The sequence below is a fragment of the Nothoprocta perdicaria genome, unplaced genomic scaffold (genome assembly GCF_003342845.1).
Source record: "Nothoprocta perdicaria isolate Ctin4 unplaced genomic scaffold, notPer1 scaffold_23, whole genome shotgun sequence".
NCBI classification, from domain to species: domain Eukaryota; kingdom Metazoa; phylum Chordata; class Aves; order Tinamiformes; family Tinamidae; genus Nothoprocta; species Nothoprocta perdicaria.
Window position 1 is genome coordinate 673,265 of NW_020455455.1, and position 21,192 is coordinate 694,456.

A 21,192-nucleotide genomic window follows, 5' to 3' on the forward strand; every position below is an offset into this window, starting at 1 on the left:
GGGCCGCCGACCCGGAAACTCATGGGCGGCCGCGGCCCGCGGCGCCCCGACGGGAAGCGGATCCGCCGGGGGCGGAGCGGCGCGGGGCGGAGCGGCCGCGAGGATGCGGCGGCGGCTGCCGCTGACGACGGGTGAGGCGGAGGTAGTGGGGCCGGGCTGGAGCGGGCTGGAGCTTGCAGCCGTTCCCGGGGCTGCTCTCGGCCGCGGTGTCGGCCCGTCCCGTCCCGAGCGGGGCCGGGTTTGCGCCGCGCTGAGCGCCGCTCCGCGGTGCTTCCCTTGCAGGGCCGCCCGAGCCGTGAGCCCGGCCGCGGGCCGGCGCCTCCGCCGAGGTGAGGGCGCCCGCTGCCGCTCCCCGGCCGCTGCATCCCGCAGCCCTCCTGGAGCGCCGGCCCCGGGAGCGCCGCTTCCCAGCGCGGGCGACGTTGGGCGCCGAGGTTGGTCCGCGGGTAACGGGACCCCGCGTGCCGGGAAGGGGCTTTGCCGCGTGCGGGAGAACCCCGCGCTGCAACAGCCCGGCACCATCGCCGCCCTCAGCGGGGCTTAGTTACCCCCCACCCGGGCCTTCCCTCCGTCACCCCCTCGGAGAGGTGTTTCCGGGGCAGGAATCGGCGTTTTTGGTTAAAGCAGAGTGTAGCCTGAAGTGTAAATGCCCCTCCGAGYGCGCCTGGGCAGAGCGGAGGGCATCACCTTCTGAGGCGAAGAGGTCGGGCCCCATTTACGGCCCTGCTGAAGTAAGGAAGAACTAAAGTGTAAATCCATAATAYGGATTATTCTCATCGGTTCTGCTAGCTGGGCCTTAGGCGAGGCTATGTTCTCCTCCCCGTAGCGGGAAAAAAGAAAGGGAAATCGGCCTTCCTCCTTTKTATTTAAGTTCCCGTCGAATTGGTGGAACTGTTGTGCTTGAAAATATGTTTTATAAGTCATGCAGCTTGACACTTTTTCAAGGTCTTTATTTTTTCCATTTCATAGTTTCCTGAGTCAATTTTTTTTTTTGGCCTGGCTTGTGAAATAGACAAATATTTGAAAATTGAAAAAATAAAATGCATTTTTTTTGTAAAAGTATTTTAGAGAGAACAGGATCATTCTTTAATCTCTTCAATAAAACATTTCCCCCATCCTTTTATTTGTCTACTTTTTTTTTTCCTTTGTTCATTTGTGGTTTTTTTTTTTTTTTTGGAAGTGAGGTGGAATTATGCAATCGTTGATATCTTCCAGTTTAAGAAATATAAACGAATAAAGCAAAACATCAATGGCTATAATTGCTATATCCTGCGGTTTGGGGTGCTCTTGTTTTTTGTTCGCATGTGTGTGTGTGTTTAACTGAACTTTTCTCTCCTGTTTATTTCATTGCTTGTAGTGATAAATTTAAAAAGAAGGCAAGATGGGAAACCCAGAAAACATTGGAGATGCATATGTTGCTGTGATTCGTCCCAAAAATACTGCTAGCCTGAATTCCCGGGAATATCGAGCAAAATCCTATGAAGTAAAACATTTTTCTTATTAAAAATTTTAAAATAATATCTATAATGTTAAAAATAATATATATATATATAATAATATAGCAGAAAAGCGGATCTTACAGTAAGATACTTAAAACAATGTATGCACATCATACATATATATCTACTATGCATTGCCCCATTGSTACAGTGCTGGAAAACTTTACAACTTTATAATTCTTTGCTCTTGTTGATCTTTGCAATCCCTGTTAGAGAGCTAAACAATAATATCTATGCTAGTAGGAAACCAGAGACTTAATCATGCTTAAGAAAGATACTAAAGCCCTAAAATAAAGGAGTTTACTTATTTATTTAAGCCCTAAAATACTAAGRCTTCAGAGGTATTTTTATAACCAGCTGCCATTTATTTCAGGAAGAACTTCTTTTTGTTTGTTTAGSCTCTCAATTTTCTTGGTAAGATCGTAAGACATCTTACTTAGAACTTCGACTAAGAGAGAGAAGGGACTGGAATATGGTTGTGAAGCAAATGAAAAATATCAAGCACCAGGAAATGTTCAAGCAAATTCCAGGGCCTCAGGATGCTTAGCTATTTTGTTATGCTACRTGAGCTTGAAGGAATTATTTTTTAATTACATTCCTTAGTTCTCTAAAGCCTACAAGCTTAAACACTAAAGTATACAGAGAATATACAACACTTTTTTTTTTTTTTAAAGTGACTCTGCATGTGCTTCATGGACATATCTTGCAAGTCAGACCTTGGCCTTTTGCCCTGCGTAGGGGGTCAGTACAAGGATGCAGCCTTGCATTTTTCAGTGGTACAACAAAAAACAACAACCAAAAGTGTTCTGTATTTGTTTCAGTTGTGCTTAAACACTGCTTTGCTTTCTTTATTGTTTGAAAGATACTGTTGCTCGAAGTTCCCATTGAAGGCCAAAAGAAAAAAAGAAAGAAAGTTTTGTTGGAAGCTAAACTGCAGGGGGGCACTGAGATAGCCCAGAGCATCTTGGATTATGTTTTAGAAGCCACTAAACCAATTTCACCTGCCAATCAGGGTATCAAAGGTAAAAACCTTAATCCAAACTATTGTTGATACTGCTATGAGATGTTTTAAAATTGAAATGGCTATACAGAAGTTGTTCAAAAGCAAAGTATTTAGGTGTTTTTTTTAATATTTAGTTAGCTAAGTGTYTAGTTTTTGAGGTCTAATCAAACAGGCCTAAAGCAATCATATAGCTAATACCTTTGATCTAACTTTRTTTCCCTTTAACTTCTACTCTATGAAATGTCTACTAAAAGATTTTTACTAAGTTAAACTTTTGTTGTCTGTACTACCTTGTCACCTCATATTGAGATTTATAATTAAACTTTCAATAAATGAGGTGAAAGTTGCTTTTTTAACCTGAATTCTAGCTAAACCCTAATTAGTCAATAGATTACTTCTGACTGCATTGCTTGGTAGACAGTATCTCCAGTATTCTTGGCCTAACTGTAGCAGGTATAGGTGTAACTTGATTTGTGTGTGCTCTTCATGTTATTGTGACATAGCTAATCTGGCAAACAGCCTCATACTGGCGCTGATAAAATTGTTTTTGCTTAAGTGAAATTGCTTATTTCACTTCCAGCTTGGTATAACCTAGACTGAGTAAAGCACTAAAGGTAAAAAGTTGCAGGTGGTGATAACTGGTACTTACCAAAGCTAATGGAGCAGGAAATGTGAAATAACATAATAGCATTAATACATGTTAAGTGCTGCATAGCAAAAAATAAAAACAGTCTGGCTCATTGAGTGTGAGAGTTTCAAATTGACTCATTGCTATGCACTGTTTTGTGTGGTCTGTGCTAAAAAATGTGGTTGAGGTCAGAAAAGCAACCAGAATGCTAAATTTTGTAAATGTAAAAGAGAGGGTATCATGGAATACATAGTCATGTACCTGTGTTTGAATAAAGAATTTGCTCTACCATGGAATATAGCATGTACTTGTGACCTGCCAGTTCAGAAGGAACTTTTCTTAAATGCAGGTTGTTTTGGAGAGGAATCATTTGTAATGACAAATAACAAAGGGCATAGAAAAGTTGCTATGAAGAAGAGTATACAGTCTTGTTATTTTTCAGATTAAGGAGTACATATATGTTTATGTTCTTTCATAATTCACTGTCATTTTGATTTTTTTAGCTTGCTTAGATTTCCAGTAAGAAATAGTTTTGTGTCCTAGAAATCTGGAAGGATAAACCTGCTGATTTTTAAGTTGTCCAAGGTTTGTTTATTCATTTATTTTATGCTTTTTAATATTGTGCTAGGGAAGCGAGTMGTGTTGATGAAGAAGTTTCCTCTTGATGGAGAGAAGGCAGGCCAGGAAGCATCTCTTTACATTGTTCCAACTGTTGTCAAAGGTAATACTAAACATAATTTCTGGAGTAATATGAATTGTAGCAGTTCAGTTGACGGTTTCTTATGAATTTTCATGAATATATGATATGGCAAAAGTTAGATTTGGGGTGGAAATCCTTCTCTCACTACCTTAAAAGCCCTAAAAAGTTATTTATGGGAAAACTTACCTAATGTATTTCATTTGTTTCTCTAGCTGTAGCACACTTTTCTTTTAGGCCTTAGTTGTTCATTTGTTGATTATATTTCAAAATACATGCATTTCTTTTAAAAGCATTATTAAATGCCAATACAAATAAGGCATCCAGTCAATTCTGTTGAGCGTTGTTTATTCAAAGAATGCTTTGCTAGGTCAATGAATTTTTGTTTGAGTAAGCAAGGATGAATAAAGTCTTGAAAAGGCAAAGTAACTTSCTTGTCATTATTGTATTACAAAAATTCTGAAACAAGTGTCTGTGTGCTGTGTCCATAGCTCTGAAGGTACCAACAGCAGTAAATACCACTTCTGTCTATAATGTCCATTCAAAATAAAATACAACAAACAAAAACCCACATTGTTTTGTTTTTCACCAGCATACATTTATAATTGTTTCCCATATAAATCTAAATACACTTATGGAATAATAACTGAACACTTTAAGGTTTGTAAGGGTACTCTGTTGAGTTATAGTGAGTATTTAGGTTAGGACTTCATGTACTTTGGGAAAAAAATAACTTAGCATTAAAAAAATTAGCTGAGAATGTGTAACTTTGGGAGATCCAGAAGGGAAAGTAAGCCTCTTTCTGTCAATGTGTCTTCAGAGTCTCTTTCCTTTTCAGATAATACGAAATACACGTACAGCCCTGGATGCCCTGTGTTCTACTGTTTACAAGACATCATGAGGGTGTGCAGTGAATCCAGCACCCATTTTGCTACGCTTACTGCAAGGATGCTGATTGCCTTGGATAAGTAAGAACAACCATTAGTAAAAATACTCATGCTAAAATAGAAGATAAACAAGGACATGTGTCTATGTAACAAGTAGTTTTACACCAGCCTTCTGATTAAGAAGGAAATCATAGTCAAATGTTATTATTGCCTTATTTGCAGGAATAACTGCTAAATTTATTTTGCTGTTAAATAAAAGCATAGTCACCCAAAAATAAACATGAATATTTTTCCTTGAACCTGTTTTATATGTGCAGGAAAAAACACAGCAAATAGACAGTGATGCTGAATTCTACCTCTAACTTGCATGTGATTGCCCACCTGGGGAAGATTYGGCAGCTGGGAAACTATAAGAAGAGCTCCTTCCTTTTTCAGCTCATTAGGGAGAGGTGTGGGAAGAGAAAGATTTAAGTCTGCACTGCTGTAGTCTCCTTTAAGTTTCTAAATTTGTACCTTGAGAGCAGTGCTACCATAAACTGAAAGTGAATGTGTTAATGTAACCTGCTGGTGTAAGTGTTTTGGTATTAACCAGTGTGGCTATTACCTCAACTTGCTATTTCCTTTTCTTTGAGAATTTGCATCTGCAGGAAATGTATCTGAGCAGATGATATATGGCTAAATGGTATAAAATGCCATTTGCATAACTGTATTCTGTTTGCAGAATTTCATGTTTGGGGATTAATTTGGTGCTCTAACAACAGCTGCACACATGATAATTAAAACTTAAGAGTTATTTAGATGAGTTACTTCAGAGCCGAGTAATTTTGCAGACATAAGGTCTTATTTTTTTTTTGTCATACATACAACCCTTAATCAAATGAAATAGTGGGCAGGCATGACAAAAGTAGTTTTTTTTTTTTTTTTTTTGCTTGAAAATGAATTACTTCTCCATTCTCTTCTGCAGGTGGTTGGATGAACGTCATACCCAGTCTCATTCCATCCCAGCTTTGTTCAGACCATCTCCTCTTGAGAGAATTAAAACAAATGTAATAAACCCTGCCTATGCTATAGAACCTGGTCAGACAGAGAGCTCTTTACACATGGGTTATACTGCCCTAGAAATAAAGAGTAGAATGTTGGCATTGGAGAAAGCAGATGTGTGTATCTACAATCCTTTGTTTGGCTCTGACCTTCAGTATACCAATAGGGTAAGAACTTTATTTTCTTTTAATGTTTGTGCAACTTGCATGTATTTTTATTTTACATTTTATTCCTGTATTTGATGTGTGTTTTATGTTTAATATAATCAGGTGTATTTATTGCGTGCTTATTGCCAAATTAGATTTTCAAATTCAAGCATTTGAGCACCAGTTACTCTAGCTGTAGAAAGCTGTTATCATAACTTTGGTTCCAGGAGAATATGTGGCTTGGGTGGGGGATTGTTTAGTCAAGTCTCACTGAGATTTTTCTTTTCAGTTTTAAACTGTGTCTTTGCAGGTTGACAAGGTGGTAATAAATCCCTACTTCGGCCTTGGAGCCCCAGACTATTCGAAGATTCAGATTCCAAAAAGAGAAAAGTGGCAACGCAGCATGAGCAGTGTCACCGAGGACAAGTACTGTGTTACATTTCTTTCTCATTAGCAAATAAGTTTGTTATATTAGAGTAATACTTGGTAGACTGGGTTTGAAATTCCTGTTCCTTTGGTACTAAAGTACCAGATTTAAATTACAAAATACAATCAAGGAAGCATTTCTTGGCATAATGAWTACAGGTGTGCCTTCAGTGCAACTGAAATACTGGCTGTATGAATCTCGATGCATCTTAGTGGCTTGAGCTTCACCTTTGTTCTTTATATAGCTCTGTGGTTAGTCTTTAGTCATCAAGTAGACTGCAATCATTTTAAAAAAATTCTTATTGAAATATTTCTGACCTGTGTTTTCCTCTTGCTTCCTGTTTTCAATGACAGAGAGCACCAGTGGGTAGATGATTTCCCTCTTCATCGCAGTGCTTGTGAAGGCGATTCTGACTTACTGGGCCAGCTCCTGGATAAGAAGTTTTCTGTTAATCAGCTGGATAGTGACCATTGGGCGCCCATTCATTATGCGTGCTGGTGAGCACCTCAGTGTATTTCTGCTAAATGCCTTCTGCTGTCATGAGTTTTTAGCACTCAGCATAAGTGWAAGTTATCATACAGACTCAGAAATGAGAGATTGAGCAACTGTAGACTTCTATGCTGTGACCGTAGTATATGTTAGTGTTAACTGTTCAAAGAGATGCACTGCTTCAYGTTTGGAGATCATTTTAGATCAATGAGTTCTATCTGAAGGGTTTCTGAGGAGACCAAATGTGGTGACCTGATTATTAAATACCTCCTGTCTCTTCTCTACCTTCTGAAATGTCTGTTCTGGAACTCTTGGGTATAGTCTAGGCTGGGAACTCTTGCTGGTTGGTTAAAGTCTGTGAGCAGCCTGATGACAACATGGCAATAACTGAGCTGAGTTGAGCAAGTGTTTGTGATAGTCATATTTTGAGCAGGAAGACCGACTGACTGACTGACTGACCTCCAGAGGTTTCTTTTCACCCAACACTTATGATTCTGAAATTCTATGAACTCTATGTAATTCTAAGTAATTCTGTGAATTACCGAATTCATGCAGAATTTGGAGCATTGCTCAGCTGCCATAAAAACACTTTTGTTTTATCTTTAAGCAAGGCAGTCATATATTTGTAATAAKACCTGAAGAATAATACCATGAATACACGAAGAACCTGAAAATCAAATGTGATTATAAAAAGATGAAACTTGGTATGTGCGTGTGTGTGTGTGTTTCAGAAAGTGCATAAATGGCATACGCAAGATTTGAGTTATGTTATATATATATWTTTTTTAGGTAGTTACACATGTTATCGTAATCAAGAYGTAAAYGCAGAAAAAAGAATCAACTATTGAAACATAACATACACTCCAATTACAGCAATATATGTTTTCATATTTGGGAATATCTTTGAGAGTATCAGAAAAACAGTTTATTTTACATTTGCTATCCATTCTGCCCTTCATCCATTTGCAGGTATGGAAAAGTTGAAGCCACTCGAATGCTACTGGAAAAAGGGAAGTGCAATCCAAACCTCCTGAATGGGCAGCTTAGCTCTCCCCTTCATTTTGCAGCTGGAGGCGGCCATGCCGAAATAGTGCAAATTCTCCTGAATCACCCAGAAATCGACAGAGTAAGTTCTGTTTGTACCAGTGCATAAGAATTTTAGCAACAGATGCTCATGGGGCAGGGGCAATGCTGTGTCCCCAGATCACAGTGCGAAAATATAGTGATCCTGTTGCCAAAAACCTGACTAAATGCTTTTCAGTAACTCCATTTTTTCCCCCATTGCATTATCAATTAAATGACTGAACCCTAAARTTTATTATTTTTAATTATTTCATTTACTTATCTCCAGTGAAGACAATGTATTATTGGTGTTTCTGTTTGTTTGTAGCACATTACTGATCAACAAGGAAGATCTCCCCTGAATGTCTGTGAAGAAAACAAGCAAAATGAATGGGAAGAAACTGCAAAACTGCTGAAGGAAGCCATGAATAAACCTGTATGATTTTATTATCTGAGTAGTTTAAAGTTTATATACACAGTTTATTTTACACACAAACACTGAGAGAAAGTTAGGCCCACTTAYAGTTGTTACCAGAATATCTGGTAACATATACCAGTTATGCGTGCATTTGTTTCAGTATTTTATATGTAAKGTCATTTATTCGGTATTGACAAAGCTAACATTTCTCTCTCTTTAAATGTTTCTGTCTATATAAGGCTTCAAACGTGATGTTTTCATTTATTTGTGGGAGCATCACATCAGCTGCTGATTGTCTGCTACTCATACTTCAGCCGTTAGTTTTCTTTATGTCTTATGTGTGACATAKAGGAGCATTCAGCTGACTAAACGTAGGCTTCTACAAAATTAGACTTCTATCAGTTAGTCAGCCTAAGACTTCCTTTGCAGTCAGGGGAGATTTAGCAGGCTAGTTAACAAAATTTATGATGCCAGTCCTTTCATCCCAAAGTATATTTAAGATAGATAAATAAAATTATTTGTTGCTTTCATTTGAATTCAGATGGAACTTGTAGCTTTGTAGTTAATGACAGTAGTTCATCTATCAATTCTTTTTTTCTGATGTGTTTTAAAGAATCTGCAATTCACTCTATATGAATGAATCTTCCAAAAAAAGGGAGAGCTGACCACCCTTATACTTTTTCTTGTGATACAGTTGATCAAATGGCAATTGTCTAATTACTCTGAAAGACTAATACATACCTCTTAAGTAGATTTCCCAGCACAGACGGTGACATTATGTTGGAATCTATTGCCATTGATTTAATACAACAAAATTAAAAATTTAATGAAAGAAGCTACTGCAAGGGGAATCACAGTCATTACCACAGCTAAATTGACTGATTTTAGCCTCGTTTTCATTCAGTTATTTTCCAAGGCAATCATCTTTTTTTTCCCAGAAGTTTCTGTAATTGATGTCTTGGGTTTTAAGGCCTAACCAGATTTGAGGAGGAGAAATAAGCTCTTTGCAACTTTTTAAGTAATCATTCTTTGAAAGTTAGGGAATCTTGAAGAGGAAAATAATTTGTGATTAGTAGATAGAAGTGGTAAAAGTGCTTAGAGAGATTGTATTCCTGCATTGGGATCCCTGTAAAGGCTGGTATTTTCCTCTGAAAAATTAGAGTCAATTACTGATCGGTTAATAGAAATGTTAAGAAATAATCTAATATTAGATTATTATATTTAAGTATAGGAAAATTAGATTTAAGGACAGACTAAATGAAGGGAATAACACCATATCCTGCCAGTAACGGTGAGAAGGAGGTTTCAGGATAAGCAGAGCCCAAATTCCTCAGAAATTTTAGATACCTGCTTGCTTTGAGTTCAACAGAAGTGAAGCCCCCAAAATACCATTAGGATTTTTCTTTTTTTTATGTGTTAGAAAGTACGGTATAAGAACTTGCACAGGACATGAAACAAGCCATTTTGATAAACAGTAAATTTGCAGGAATTGTGCATTGTTATTTTTCTCAAGAGGTCTGGCAGTTGCTGAATTATGGTGAATTTGCTTGCCTCTCCCTACGCGCTAATAGAAAGAGATTTTAACAAGYGGTTTGTTTAATATGTTTTGGGCAGTATGAAAAGGCACGAATTTATCGTATGGATGGGTCGTACCGCTCTGTTGAGCTGAAACATGGAAACAATACAACGGTGCAGCAGATAATGGAGGGGATGCGTTTGTCCCAGGAAACTCAGCAGTACTTCACCATCTGGATCTGTTCTGAGAACCTCAGTAAGTAACAAGGAAGACTCTGACACCCGGTCACCTATTCTTTTTTTTGGGGGGGGGAGGAGGAGCATATGGGTCATATGTTCCGTAGCTGTTCTATATTACCCTCTCTGTATCAGTTTTCAGAAGCCATCTTTTAGGATGCTGTTCTCCTGAAATCTGCAGAGCTCCTGCAGTTGTTTTGTGTTAGAAAGTAACCAGAAGACAGTGTATAGAGGAACATGGAGAGGCAGCTGAACTTTAGCTGGAGTTCTTGAGTTCTTGGCATTTTTAGCAACAATCAAATAATCTTAGTCTATATTTGGATGCCTAGATTAGTTTTGAGTAATTGTTTCCAAAATACCAGCTTGTGGCTACAGTGTGTAATCATTCACACTTGTTTTGGGGAAATAGTCTTACTCAGGGTGCATAGTAAACTTGAGAGAGCTTGCCACTGGAATTAGAGCTCATTTTTATGATTGCATATTTGTAAGTGGCTTTTTTTTTCTTCTTCTTAAAAATCTTGGTAATATTTTAACCAATTTGTTGCCTGCACATCAGTAAAACATCCAGGAGCCATAGGCTTTAATTCTCCTTTTTTCAGCAGGTCTAAATTCTATTTCTTCTCAAAGAGAAGAGTTAACCAATGTCTAGACTGTTAATATATTTTGTACCTGTCAGAGACTCTCTCATCTCTGTTTATTTAGTTTCCTGTGCCTTTTACATAAGGACCAAGACACAAATTTCTCTTCCCCCTGCTCAAGCCAACTACCCAGTTGATCCCWCAGCCCACGGATCTTAAACAGAGATGGGTGGAGAGAGGGTGAATGGGCACCTGCCCTGCAATCCACAGTCACAATTCAACTGCTGTCCTTGAAGCAGTTGCCTCCAAGATTCAGAACAGGGTGCAGTTGGATGAGGGAATTTTGCACTTAGACCACAGTATGAGGGACATCAATGTGGTTAATTTGGGTTGTAAAGGTATATACTCTACTAACAGCCTWTGTTAGAATATGTTGCATACATTTCATGATTGTACATATAATGCAGATTACAGTAACTCTAGTTATTAAGCTTTGCAGTAATCTGCTAAGCCACCCTGTCATGGAGAACCCAAATTGGTTACAACTAGTTGCTCCCAGTTGAGTCTGCAGTTTCTGTGGACAAYTTCACCACGGGCTTCACCCATGTGGGTGGTGAGTGGCATCGTAGTGAGATGTTTGTGATGGGTGTGCAGCAAAGGTCCATGGTGAGGTTCAGGAGGCCACAGCCTCCTCATTCAACATCACGTTGAGAGCAGCATGTGTTGGTGAAGTCATATCACTGGTAGCTTGTAGTTGATTGCTTATCAGATTATCTAATGACACAGCAGATGGTATTAACATCGCTAGTTGTTCAGCTAGTGCTACAGTAACTTTTCTGTTTCTGGATGGGGCTACTCCCACTCCAAAAGGAGATTCCAGCCAAAACTCAGTCACACTGGGAAGCTCCTGATGTTCTCCCCCTAATTGGTGTCCCTGCCACCTCGGTGCTCAGCCCAGCCAGTGCTTGAGGTGGAACCCGCTCCTTAATACAGAGCAGAGGGAGGCTGTGTGCACTCTGTACCCAGGTTAGGAATAGGATGTACCCAGGATATAGGTGGAAGCATGAAGACCCATCAGAACATGCCCRAACAAGGCTGGGTGGAGCTGCTGCTTTGGCAGGGTCACAGTTACCAGAAGGGTAACTGTGGATCTCCGTGTCAGACACAGCTTAGCACAGCTGGCACAGAGCAAGGGGTGGTGCATAAAAGCATCCTTTTGGAGGGCTTCTCCTGCTCATTCCAAAAGTGTCAAGGTAGCAAGACTTCTGATTTACTATGTAAATTAATTACATGCTCTCATTATGTAAGGAATTCCTTGTACTTTGTTGCATGCAGATCATAGTTTTCTTGTACATCAGAAGGATGATATTCCCCTATATTTGAATGTAGGGTGGATAAGTGAGGTGAATAAATTATAAAGTATCCCAAGGTAAAAGCCAGAGTAATGATAATGAGATAAATACAGTAATGAGGAGGTAGAAAACAAAACAAATTGTTGACAGAAGGACATGAAAAATCGCATGATTGTAGCCTGTTAGGAACCGTGATGCTTTACAGATAAAGAAAGGTTTGTCTGTTCTGAAAAGTGTGTGGTTTGTACATCCAGGTGGTGGCAGATGCCTTTATAAGATAAGCTGTATCTGTATTCTTCAGTCAAAATCTCATTTCTAGACTTCTTATTTCTCCCAAAATAATTGGCAGAACACTAACATTTTTATTATTGTAATTTTATTTAATATGGTATTTGGTTTGCTGGCTTTCTAGGGGCCTTTAACTTCTAGTTTTGAGATCTGTTTAGCATTCCCATTAATTTTTAAAATATAATTTCACCCTTGAGAAGTTGAAAATTATAAAGATTCATTATTGGTGTATTTATTGAATTGGCTGTGAGAGATTTGTCAATAAATCTATATTTAAAAAACATTTCTAGATAGCAGTTTAGAAAACATGGGGAGAAGTGTTGCTTTAATGAATCCTATGCTTTAAATGTTCTGATTTGGTGCTATGTTCAGTCACCCATGTGTATCCCAGTTTATTCTGTGTGCTTATTTATAAAAAAAAAAAAAAAATGTTATTTTCCAGGCCTCCAGCTAAAGCCATATCACAAACCTTTGCAGCATATTCGAGACTGGCCTGAAATATTCACTGAACTGACAAACTTGGATCCTCAGAGGGAAACTTCACAGCTTTTCTTGAGGAGAGATGTGAGACTTCCCTTGGAAATCGAGAAAAAGGTCTGCACCTTGAACCCAGGATTAGAGGCAGAGCACTTGCACCATCAACGCTCAGGGGGCTTAATGGCCTTTTTCTATAGTACTTTGGGTCTGCAGGTTCTTTTCCTGTCCCTACCATTCACATGTAAACACATACTCTCATCTCCCCCCTTCTCCACTGTTTGGTTCATCAGTGGACCCTGTGTCCCAATCTCTACCTGTCTCAAACCTGCCCTATTTCCCTTCCTTTTCTCGTATCACGTTTTTTCAGGTATTTAACTGATCAGTTTCAATGGAACTATTCAAACATATTCACAGTGGTTGTCTGAGGAAAAAAGTGCAGTGTATAGCTCTAAGTAATTTTTTTTTTAATTTCTGATGCATTTTGTTGACTGATGTGTATAGGGTCGTTGTGATGCACTGAGTTTGATATATTTCTCAGGAACTTCTGACTGGGCATGGTATGCTAGTAACTGGCAATTCAAAAGCGTGTTACATCAGTAAAGTCTAATTAAGTCATTGAAAATACTTCTGTATTATATTTTTTCTATTACCAGGCATTGCTAAAATACGCRTTTCGGGGAGACCACCCTTTTCTCTCCCATCTTTGAATCAATGAGAAATTGTATTCAGTTACACAGCTGCTSAAGTATTAAGTTCATTTTTGGTTTACAAAGAAATCATGCTATTTATTTTTTTCAATAGATTGAGGATCCATTGGCCATTCTTATCCTGTTTGATGAAGCCAGATATAATTTACTGAAAGGTTTCTATACCTCACCTGATGCCAAGCTGATCACACTGGCAAGTCTATTGTTGCAGATAGTCTATGGAAATTATGAGAGCAAGAAACATAAACAGGGCTTTCTAAAGTAAGTATGTCTTTAAACTTATTCTTTTTATTTATGAAGGAAATTTTAGACAGCACCTAATCTCAAATAAACTTTAGATGTGCTGCAGCAACTACTTTTTTCCATCAGTCCTCTGGTTCAAAGTATGCCATGAACCCCCCTAGTATTCATAGAATGTAGACATGGAGGGTAAGTGTGCACTAATCTACACCAAGATGGAGAAACAGCAAAATGAGTAATGGGCTCTTAACAGGACTGCCAGAAAACCCATTTTGGGTGATAGAGAAGAAAGCTCTTACTGTGTCCAGCTAGACCAGCTTCTGCACTTGGATTTCCTCCCTCGCTGAGAGCGCTGTTGAGGGTGGTTGCATCTTTTCTGACACTCCCATGTGGATTGTTGTCCTAACCTGCTCACAAACAGTGCCCTGACAGATGGTGTTTTTCTCTGCCCTTCTCTCCACTTGCCTGAGCAACAGCAGCTGAGCTGTTCTCGGATGTGTTTTTTCTTCMATGCATGTATTTTCAGCAGCATCTCCATGGATTTCATTCCATTTCTGTGTGTACCTTCACTCCTGCCGCCACCGTCTCCATCCCAACTCATTCATGTAGCAGCAGCTCTGCTATTTTGGGGTGTTGCTGGGTGGGCTGCTCATTTACAGCATCTGCTGGGATGTGTTGGCTTGCCTTTTTTATTTTTTAGATCCTGTTCTCCACTATCACTTAATCATGGTGCATTTATGCAGCAGTTACTCTGCTTTAAGTGTGGGCAGCCCCTGAAAGGGTCACCTGTACTGATCTCACCTGCACCTTCCTTTCTTTTCCTTCCCATGGGTACAGAGACTTTGGGAGCACAGAACTGCCAGATGAATGAGTTCCCTGACTGGAGAACGTTGTCTGGGCTGTTCAGTAGGTTCAGCCCATGACCCATCTTGTCTTGTTGGTAAATCTGCCCTACCAGCAGCAGTGGACAGTTAAACCCAGCTGGGTTTCGGATGAGCTCTGATGTGTTCCTTGGCTTTCCTTTCCCCTGGGTAGGTAGGGCTAGTGGGGAAAMAGTAGTTTGGGCCAGAAGGGAGAACCCTGTGGGCGCTGGGGTAAGCAACCAATGCATCTCCAACTGGAGAGGTTTGGAAATACACACCTGTTTTGTCCTCCTTCAGACAGATGTTTGAGAAAGTGGAGATTTGCAGAGGTTAGGTACCCTGTAGTTGGGATTTTTGAAGCTACTGCAGACATCTGCAGTTTTAGATGCTGACAATTTTTAGACATACCCGGGGTTTTGTTTGTATAGTAATAGCCTTGGAGACGTGGATACGTTGTTCTTACGCAAAGCAGACAGCATGTGCTGTTACTGGCAAATATAGATAAAAAAGGACTAAGTATTTCTGAAAGCTAGTGATGCATGTGAGACTGTATTACTTGTGCATAAAAATATAGTAAGGACTTCCTTCAGTGTTTGAAAAAAAAGGGTGCTCTGTATAAAYTGCCTAATTTCCATATCATGTGACCTAACTTTCATGTTAAATTAAGTCTTTGGTAGTGCAGAGTCTGTATTTTGTTTAGTTTAACGGTGCAGTGAAGAGAGTGATACCCCTGAGCCATGTCCTTGGCTTCTGAGTACTGGCTGTTCGGGTCTAAATGACCCCCTGTATCTAATATTGGCTCCCAAACTAGAAGTCACTGAATTGATCTGCAGTCAGGTGATGACCATGCAGCCAGCATCTCCTTTCTCTCTCGTGTCTGCAAGTGGTAACACAAAACTGCCTATGGAGGATCTGCATTAGCTGAGAGTTGCACCGTGTCCTAGGAAGTCTGGTGCCCCCAGCCCAGAAGCTTTCTGGAGGAGAAGCCAAGAGAGAGCAGGGGATCAGCTGGGGTTGTGTGGCCTGAAGGTGCAAGCTGGCAGACTTTGTCCTTAATGTTTACTGAAATAAAACTATTGTGTGCTTTTTTTTTTTTAGTGAAGAAAATCTTAAATCTATAGTACCCATCACTAAGCTCAAAAGTAAAGCTCCTCACTGGACAAACAGGATACTTCATGAATACAAGGTGAGATAAATCATCAAATTCTAGAAATTGAAACTCAGACCTTTTTGACTGTTTTATTATTGATTAATGTATGAAAACACTGGCATATGAAACTAGAAACGTGGATTGAATGTTCAAGTTGGGTTGTTGGAATAGTAATTTTCTTGTATAGTTGCAGTTGATCTGTTTGCTAGAAGCAAATACAGTTGTGTCCTCTGTTCATATAACTGCACTGGGGACACTGCTAAAGTACATACATGTAAAATTTAAGTCAGAGTACATGTAAAATTTAAGTCAGAGTATATTTTTATGAAATTTAATTGTGATAGATCCATAAAGTCCTTTTTCCCAGTCCAGCTTGTACATTAGGGACTACTTAGCGCACATATGGAGTCACTTGACTACGGTCTTCAAGAAAGCATAGAAGACTTCTTAGCTTTCCCTCTATGAAGGGAAAGGAGCCTTCCCTCTAGGAGCCTATGCCAGAATGGACTTGGCTCCTTAGTCTTCTAGAGGCCCTTATGGGAGGGAGGAGTTGGAGGGCAGGGAAGGGAAAAGGAGTTAGGCTTCATTCCAATGAGATTCTTGTGTCTTGCATTTTCTTAAATAGCTTTGTAGAACGTAGACAAYCATCCTCCATATCCGTAATCATGGCCTTGACTGCTCATGACTTGTGGTCCCTCTTGTGCCTGCTTGTGTAATTTGTGACCAGGTTCATTTATACATATGTATATATTTATTAAAAGTGCTGTATCTGGGCAGGTACTTGATCATTTTGCARGTCTCACTGTGTTAGACCTGCAAATGGAAGAATTAAAGGAAGAATTGTTAGATTGATGGATTCTGATGGATTTAGTGTCAGATGGACGTCTACCAGCTTATACCTGATGAGCGTGAGATCTTGCTGATAGTGGTGAAAATGTGGAGATTTGCAGAGGTTAGGTGTCTGTGTTTGGGATTTTTGAAGCTGCTACAGACATCTGTGTTCAGATCTTTGGCATCTGAGCCTTTCTGTGGATCTAGGTTTTACTTTAGAGGTGACTTTTTGGGGGTGGGGGCAGTTGTTGGGAAAGCACTTTGGGAGTATTAGCTTCCATTAAACATTGTATCTTTTCAAATAAAAACAGTTATTTGGGAGTATTTGTTTATTGCCATTGTACCTTTATTTCTAGAATCTCAGCACCAGTGAGGGTGTAAGTAAGGAGATGCATCATCTTCAGCGCATGTTTCTGCAGAATTGCTGGGAGATTCCTACTTACGGAGCGGCCTTTTTCACAGGACAGATATTCACCAAAGCAAGTTCAAGTAGCCATAAAGTCATCAAAGTTTATGTAGGAGTAAATGTAAAAGGACTGCACCTTCTCAACATGGAGACTAAGGTCAGCTTCAGCTTAAGTGAACTGCCARTAACAGCTGTTAAGCTTCATTCTGTTCTCTTTAATTCTCTGTGCTAATTGTCATTTATCACCAGTGTTTAATTAAACTTGACTGTAAAGATTTCCAAGATCTTAAGTTCTTTGTAAAGTATTAATAATAGAAAGCCTTGTCCTTTTACACTCAACTACTTGATAAGCTACAACTGCTCTAAGTCAAAATCCTATTTAGGTGAACAGAGGAAAGTGAACAGTTTAAGCATTGAGAGTATTTTCTGAGTGATAGTTTTCTGTGTTTCATTGTAGGCCTTACTCCTCAGTCTAAAGTATGGTTGCTTTATGTGGCAGTTGGGAGATGGAGATACATGTTTTCAAATCCACAGTCTGGAAAACAAAATGAGCTTTATTGTGCATACCAAGCAGGTAAGCATCGATAACGTTTAGTTTACCAAATTTTCTGAGACTCTTCAAAGAGACTTTCTTCTTGTGATTGACCATCGTTGTACAGTTTAAAATAAACCCAAGCAAGTCCCCAGAAATATGTTTTTAAAATGAGATTTWAAAAAAAAAAAATCAGAACGTTTGCTTGTTTTCCTAGCTTGTGGAGCCTCTAGGGTCCATAATAGATGAAACACACCTGTATTAGAAAGGAAGAGTAAAAAAAAAAAAAAAAATTGTTGCCTAATTATACATTAACTATCATCAGACTGTAAGGATACTTCCAAGTATGACAAGAAGCACAAAGTTACAGAGTTGGTAACTTTGCAATTAAAACTAGAGGAGTTTGGGAAATTGAGGATCTATTTTATAAAACAACGTTCTTACCAATTGCTATCTTTGCTAACAATTGCTAGCAATTGCTAACTTTGATAGTGCTTTGTGAATGCTAGACAGAAATGCTTGTTCTACCTGCAGCCTGTGTGGTGGTTACATGTTAAGTCATGACAAAGTGTTTTGTCATTACAATTGATTACAATTACCTGTCTTGGATAGAAGTTTTTCATCTGATTATTCCATATTAAAACGGTTATAGGAGGGGAAGTAGTTGAATATTTGTAAAATTACTTTATACGATAAAAACTAGGCACCTAGTTTTCATTTTCATCATTTCTAAAATGATGTATCTTTTGAAGTTCTTCATTTATTTGCTTTCGAGTTGAATTTAGCATATTCTTAAGTTGATTTTATTTGCCTTATTTTGTGAAATGCTGATAGAATTTAATTGTTTACCTTTACACAGGCAGGTCTCGTTATAAAACTTCTGATGAAGTTAAATGGGCAATTAATGCCAAGTGAAAGAAATGAATGATGGAGATGGACAATAGTTAAGGAACGGCATCTTCTGGTTGAGGAAAAGTGACTTTATTCTTGCCATAGCAAACATTCCTGTATGTGAACTCTGCAGAATGGAAAATTACATGTGTACAGTTTTTTAACTTTGTACAGAAGCTGCATGCTTTATTTTTTTAGAAAACAGTAATTATTTTTATAAATGTATTTGGTTTCATATATTACCTATTGTAAAGCTTGAGATGAACTGATAAAGCTGAAGAAATGAAATGATTTACCGATCTGGGTGAGAAAAAACAAGACTTTGATCCCAGAAGATTATGGGATTGCCAGTGCCAACAGGCAAGTCTCACTTAACCTGTTATTAGCTTTACTTGTCATTCTGTGGAATATCAAGGAGGCTGTATGTGTTACAGTATTTTGTAGACAAACTCTTTTTAAGATGTTGCTGCTAAGTATGCTTAGAAGACTGTCTACTGCTTTGAGCAATTATGTTTGWTACTCTGTTTTTTATTTGGTTTCTGATAAACCTGATAGCTGACTTCATTTTTACTCTTTATCATACTGAAAACTTTCTATTTATTCTAAATGTTTCATGAGGATGTCAGAAGGGAAATACTTTAAATCATTTAGAAACCTTATTAAATATTCAGCATGTTTGTTTTGAGATAACAAGATTTCTGTGTTTGCTGTGCAATATATGTGAAGAAGGGAGAGGATGTAGACTTAAACAAATCTTACTCAGAGGACTTCAGAGAGCTTAAGAAATCATATCCTGGATAGTGAATAAAGTTCATATTCAAAGTTCAAACTAATTTTCTCTTCTTCACTTAAGTTTCTCAAGAGCCCAGGYAGTACAGGAGACAGGAATGGAGATTTATAATGTAAGGAGATCAGACACAGTCTGTAAAGATTCTGCCTGGCCTTTGCAGAGTCAGGGTTGAGTCTTAGCAAGTTATTCCAAGTGTCAAGAAATTGTATTTCTTAACAGTTCAGAATCGTTTTTGTTTTAAGACACCTTTAAAGTGTTTGAAAAGATTTACATGCTGATTCTGATTTTTTTTCAGACAACTTCTAATCCGTTTCTAAATGCATACCTTTACCTAGTATGCCTCATTAAAGGGAAAACTATGCAATAAGAAGATTAAAAATGYTGTAATGTTCCCCTCACCCCCATCAAAGGGGCTATCTCTGTAGGGTTTGAAGCATGTGCTTTGTCAAGCATATGTAAAAATACTATCCATAACACAAATCTTTAAAACCTCTGTATTTCAGAGTTTTAACTCTGTTTGAGTCTTCCTTCCATGTAAACTGAGTGCCAAAAGTGTGCAACGTTTTGTAGAAAAGCAAAAAAAAAAATTAGCAGTTATCTGTAGAGTTTTTTCTTTTAAAAAAAAAAGTTAGACAACAGTTAGGAACTATGCTGTTTTGTAGCATCTTAGTATTTGCATTTAAACTTTTCAAATAGTAAATACAATGTAAGACATTACAGTAGTAAGCATTTAAAAAAAAAACAAAACAGGTGACTGCATTGGTGATCTTAGCAAGATGTACTTTGCTATTTCAGCTTCACTGCCATGTAATTAAAAGTATATCTTCATGGATTATTATCTTTTATTTGTCCTGCTGGCAGCAGTTACATCCTTCACGGTGCATCCTTGCTGTCACTCGGCACTGGTATCGGATACATACCTCTCTGCATAGCACTTTGTTAGAAAACTGTAGGGAAAATGTTGGAATGTAAGGTGTGTGTTTAACAACAGTATAAATATGCCCTATTGCTGTATAGTTCTTTCTTTTAGTATTTTATTTATTACTACCTAATAAATGGTTTGCAATGATAGTCACGTGTTTTTATTACTACAGACACTATGAAAATGTCATCAAATAACTTTATTACCAAAGAGGAGTATTTTGCAGCATGCTCATCTTTATGAGTCCTGTAGGAAGGAAGATGGTGTTTAGAAAAGAGAGTGGAGAACATCACAGAAGATGGCATAAGAAGACTTAATAATGAAGGTATCCTGAGCGCTTTGCTTTGCACCTTGGAAACCACACGGGAGCTGGTCGGGGGCACTAGAAACCACTCCTTGCACCACCGCGGGCTACCGCCATGACTTGAGGCATAGCAAAGATCTGTGGAAATAAAATTATAATAAAAAAGAAGCACGTTTATATCTAAACGAGGCGTGGATGGTAAAATGGCGGCGTGCGCGAGCGCCCCTAGCGGGGCCGCCTGCGCACTGCGCCTGCGCGGCGGGAGCGGCGGCTGCCGCGGCAACGGGCGGCCGCGCTGAGGGTCTGTCCGCGCCTGGGCCTAACGGAGCGGCCGCTTAGCGGGGCTCCGCCGGAGCGGAGCCGAGCTTCACCCGCGGGGTGTTACTAAGGTAGCGGGATAACTGCACGCGTGGATTTCAACGTTTATATTCACATACCTGAATCCCTGCACACTGACATTGAGGTAAGCAATTCTGCTTAAAGGCTGTTAAGATTTATTTTTTAATGATTTTTAAGGAGCTAAAAGTAAGCATGTTTGTAATTTAAGCATGTTAACAAAGTAATGGGATTGACTCAGCATTTCAAAGTTAGTTAGGTGTTTAAGCATCAGTTTAGGAAGTCTAAATGAAGGCTCCTGTTCTTAAATTTTTAAACTTATTTTTAATCAAAAGTTACTACTAAGTTAAATTTTAAGTGTTTTGGTAAAGGGTAATTGCAAATCTTTCTCAATATATGCATTTAATTGATCTGATGATTCTATGAAATCTTAGGAAATAGTTTATGATGTATATTTTGTGATCTGTGGACTATAG

The 21,192-nt window shown here is 38.8% G+C and overlaps 1 protein-coding gene across 3 annotated transcripts; it reads left to right on the forward strand.

Annotated features, from left to right (window-relative positions):
• Nucleotides 1-112: 112 nt before the first annotated feature.
• On the forward strand, nucleotides 113-20,128 carry KRIT1 (KRIT1, ankyrin repeat containing). Of its 3 annotated transcripts, XM_026039428.1 has the most exons (18): nucleotides 372-434; nucleotides 1,358-1,483; nucleotides 2,362-2,521; nucleotides 3,759-3,851; nucleotides 4,666-4,795; nucleotides 5,679-5,922; nucleotides 6,212-6,327; nucleotides 6,682-6,825; nucleotides 7,787-7,943; nucleotides 8,208-8,315; nucleotides 9,912-10,068; nucleotides 12,710-12,807; nucleotides 12,838-12,861; nucleotides 13,546-13,712; nucleotides 15,653-15,740; nucleotides 16,892-17,098; nucleotides 17,399-17,515; nucleotides 18,333-20,128. In XM_026039428.1, exons 2-18 carry the CDS (start codon nucleotides 1,382-1,384, stop codon nucleotides 18,399-18,401), a joined length of 2,181 nt encoding a protein of 726 aa, XP_025895213.1. In that variant the 5' UTR covers nucleotides 372-434; nucleotides 1,358-1,381; the 3' UTR covers nucleotides 18,402-20,128. The 3 variants fall into 3 exon arrangements, with proteins under 3 accessions (XP_025895212.1, XP_025895213.1, XP_025895211.1); XM_026039427.1 differs by lacking the exon at nucleotides 372-434 and adding an exon at nucleotides 113-131 and having other exon boundaries at nucleotides 12,710-12,861; XM_026039426.1 differs by having other exon boundaries at nucleotides 12,710-12,861.
• The last annotated feature ends 1,064 nt before the right edge of the window (nucleotides 20,129-21,192 follow it).